A 2,242-nucleotide genomic window follows, 5' to 3' on the forward strand; every position below is an offset into this window, starting at 1 on the left:
GACTGTTTTCTCTGCTACAGGAGGGCAAGTGGAACCAGAGCGCCAAGTCTAGGACCAAAAGGCTCCTTAACAGCTTCTACCCCCAAGCCATAAGAACAATTAATCAAATGGCCACCGTGCTATTTACATTGACACCCCCTCCTCCATTTGTTTTGTACACTGCTGCTACTCGCTGTTTAAAATCTATGCATAGTCACTTCAGCCCTACCTACATGTACAAATTACTTCAACTAACCTGTACCCCTGGTACCGGTACCCCCCTTATTGTTATTTTATTGTGTAGCTTTTAATTATGTTTATTTGGTAAATATCTTCTTAACTCTTCTTGAACTGCACTGTTGGTTAAGGACTTGTAAGTAAGCATTTCACGGTAAGGTCTACGCTTGTTGTATTCGGTGCATGTGACAAATAAAGTTTGATTTGATTTGAAATATCATACCACATCTCCAAAAATGCAAACCTCGGCAGTTACTGTAATGCTGAGAGGCTAGCATGTCTTGGGGATATGATATTTGTGCGTCTTTAACTTTCTCACTAATCATTATTCACGATTCATTCAGGATTGCTGTAATCCTGTCAGATCCGGTCTGTTTGTTTGCCATGGTGCTGAAAGGTCTTCTTCTCTTGCCTCCACTGCGGACGCATTTTAAAGGTTTCCCAGCCGTTTTACACAGGTTGTGTGATATCATCAGTGAGTCTTCAAGTTAAGACACAACAACACCGTGTGACATTATCAGGACTATCTAAGGACATATTTATTAGGCCTATAGGTAAATATGTTAGATTAAAATAGATTTCAGCTGTTAGAGGTCACATTTATTTAATTAAAATGTATTTAATCCTTCCAATAACAAAATCATGTTGCAATAATAAATACAGTACGCAATGGCCGTCATAAATACAAAAATCAATGCATGAAAACATTGTTACATTTTCTACAGCCTAAAAATACCTAGCACATAATTCATTATTCAGTATAAAATGTGTTTTACTTCGCAGAGTTGTGAATACACATAATAAATAAATAAAACATACATAAAAAATAACCGTGTAAATAAATAGTTGAAAAAATAGACGTATAAATAAATAATCTGTAGACACACACATGAGACTCATTGGTTAGTCAATTGGTATCGTGACTAGTCTTAACATGTGTGACAGCACCACGTTCCTTATGTCTTCCCAGCCGCTTGCGCTGTATTCCTGCATGAACGAAACACACGTCATATTTTAGAATAGACACATGTTGTGTAAACACATATGAATATATCCCTATTTGGTCAATGCACTCTCTTGGTAAGACAAATTGACCTACCTCGCGTTTCAAGTAATTCTTCAGGAATTTGAAGTGAAGGCTCATATCTTTGTTCACTCTTTTGACAGATGTTGATAGTCCAGGTTTTATAGTCTTTACCTGTTGGAACAAAATATAAAGTAATCATGTTATATTATGATTCGTTTAAATCACATTATATGGCAATCTAAAATGATAGGATAATGTTTGCCTTTTGCATTAATGTTCAGAGAAAATCACAAATCACATAGACTTACGCATTGGTCCAGCTCCGATGTCTGGCGATGCAGACCAATCATAAACTCGTCAACTCCTTTCTGGTCCCAGGCGGTGGAATCATATTTACCACTGCTGTACAATTTCTCTATAGCGTTCAGAGTTTGCGAAATGAAGACAATCCGGCAGTTATCCTAGAAGAGTGATTTGTATTAGTACATGCCTTATGAATATCAGAAAAGTATAGCAAATTGCGTATTCGTTAAAAACTAATTATATGGCCTACACACTTAGAAAAAACGTTGAACCAAAATCTTTTTTTTAAAATAGTGTAGGCTATGCATATGTCTTACCGTGAAATTATCGACTTGTCTGTATTGCTCGTTCGGGAAAGTGATCTGAGATTTCCGAGAGACCACATGACCCTGAGATGCCAAAAATAGAAACAAATGATTGCAATATTATTATTGTATACATATAAGAGTAACTGAATCAAATGAAACACAGCAGCACATTAAATGTTGAACAGATGACAACTGCTCAATGACCAGGAACAAGTAAATAAACATTACAGTATCCTACCATTTTCTGAAGCATCGTTATGGTGTTGTTGCTGAGCACTTGGAACATGCTCGGAGACCGAGGCAGTGTCCTCATCCACGTGCATCCGATGGTTTTATTCCAGGTGCAAATCGTCAGGATCAAGCACATCCATAAGCTTATTGAACCCAT

At 37.1% G+C, this 2,242-nt stretch overlaps 1 protein-coding gene across 1 annotated transcript; it reads right to left on the minus strand.

The window, feature by feature from the left end:
* Positions 1-1,119: 1,119 nt before the first annotated feature.
* LOC123741841 (interferon alpha-3-like) lies at positions 1,120-2,242 on the minus strand. Its single transcript, XM_045716052.1, has 5 exons — positions 2,093-2,242; positions 1,864-1,935; positions 1,552-1,704; positions 1,316-1,414; positions 1,120-1,203 (listed from the first exon to the last, which is right to left on the minus strand). The coding sequence occupies exons 1-5, from the start codon at positions 2,240-2,242 to the stop codon at positions 1,120-1,122; spliced, it is 558 nt and encodes a 185-aa protein (XP_045572008.1).

Source organism: Salmo salar, chromosome ssa03, assembly GCF_905237065.1.
Source record: "Salmo salar chromosome ssa03, Ssal_v3.1, whole genome shotgun sequence".
Taxonomy (NCBI): domain Eukaryota; kingdom Metazoa; phylum Chordata; class Actinopteri; order Salmoniformes; family Salmonidae; genus Salmo; species Salmo salar.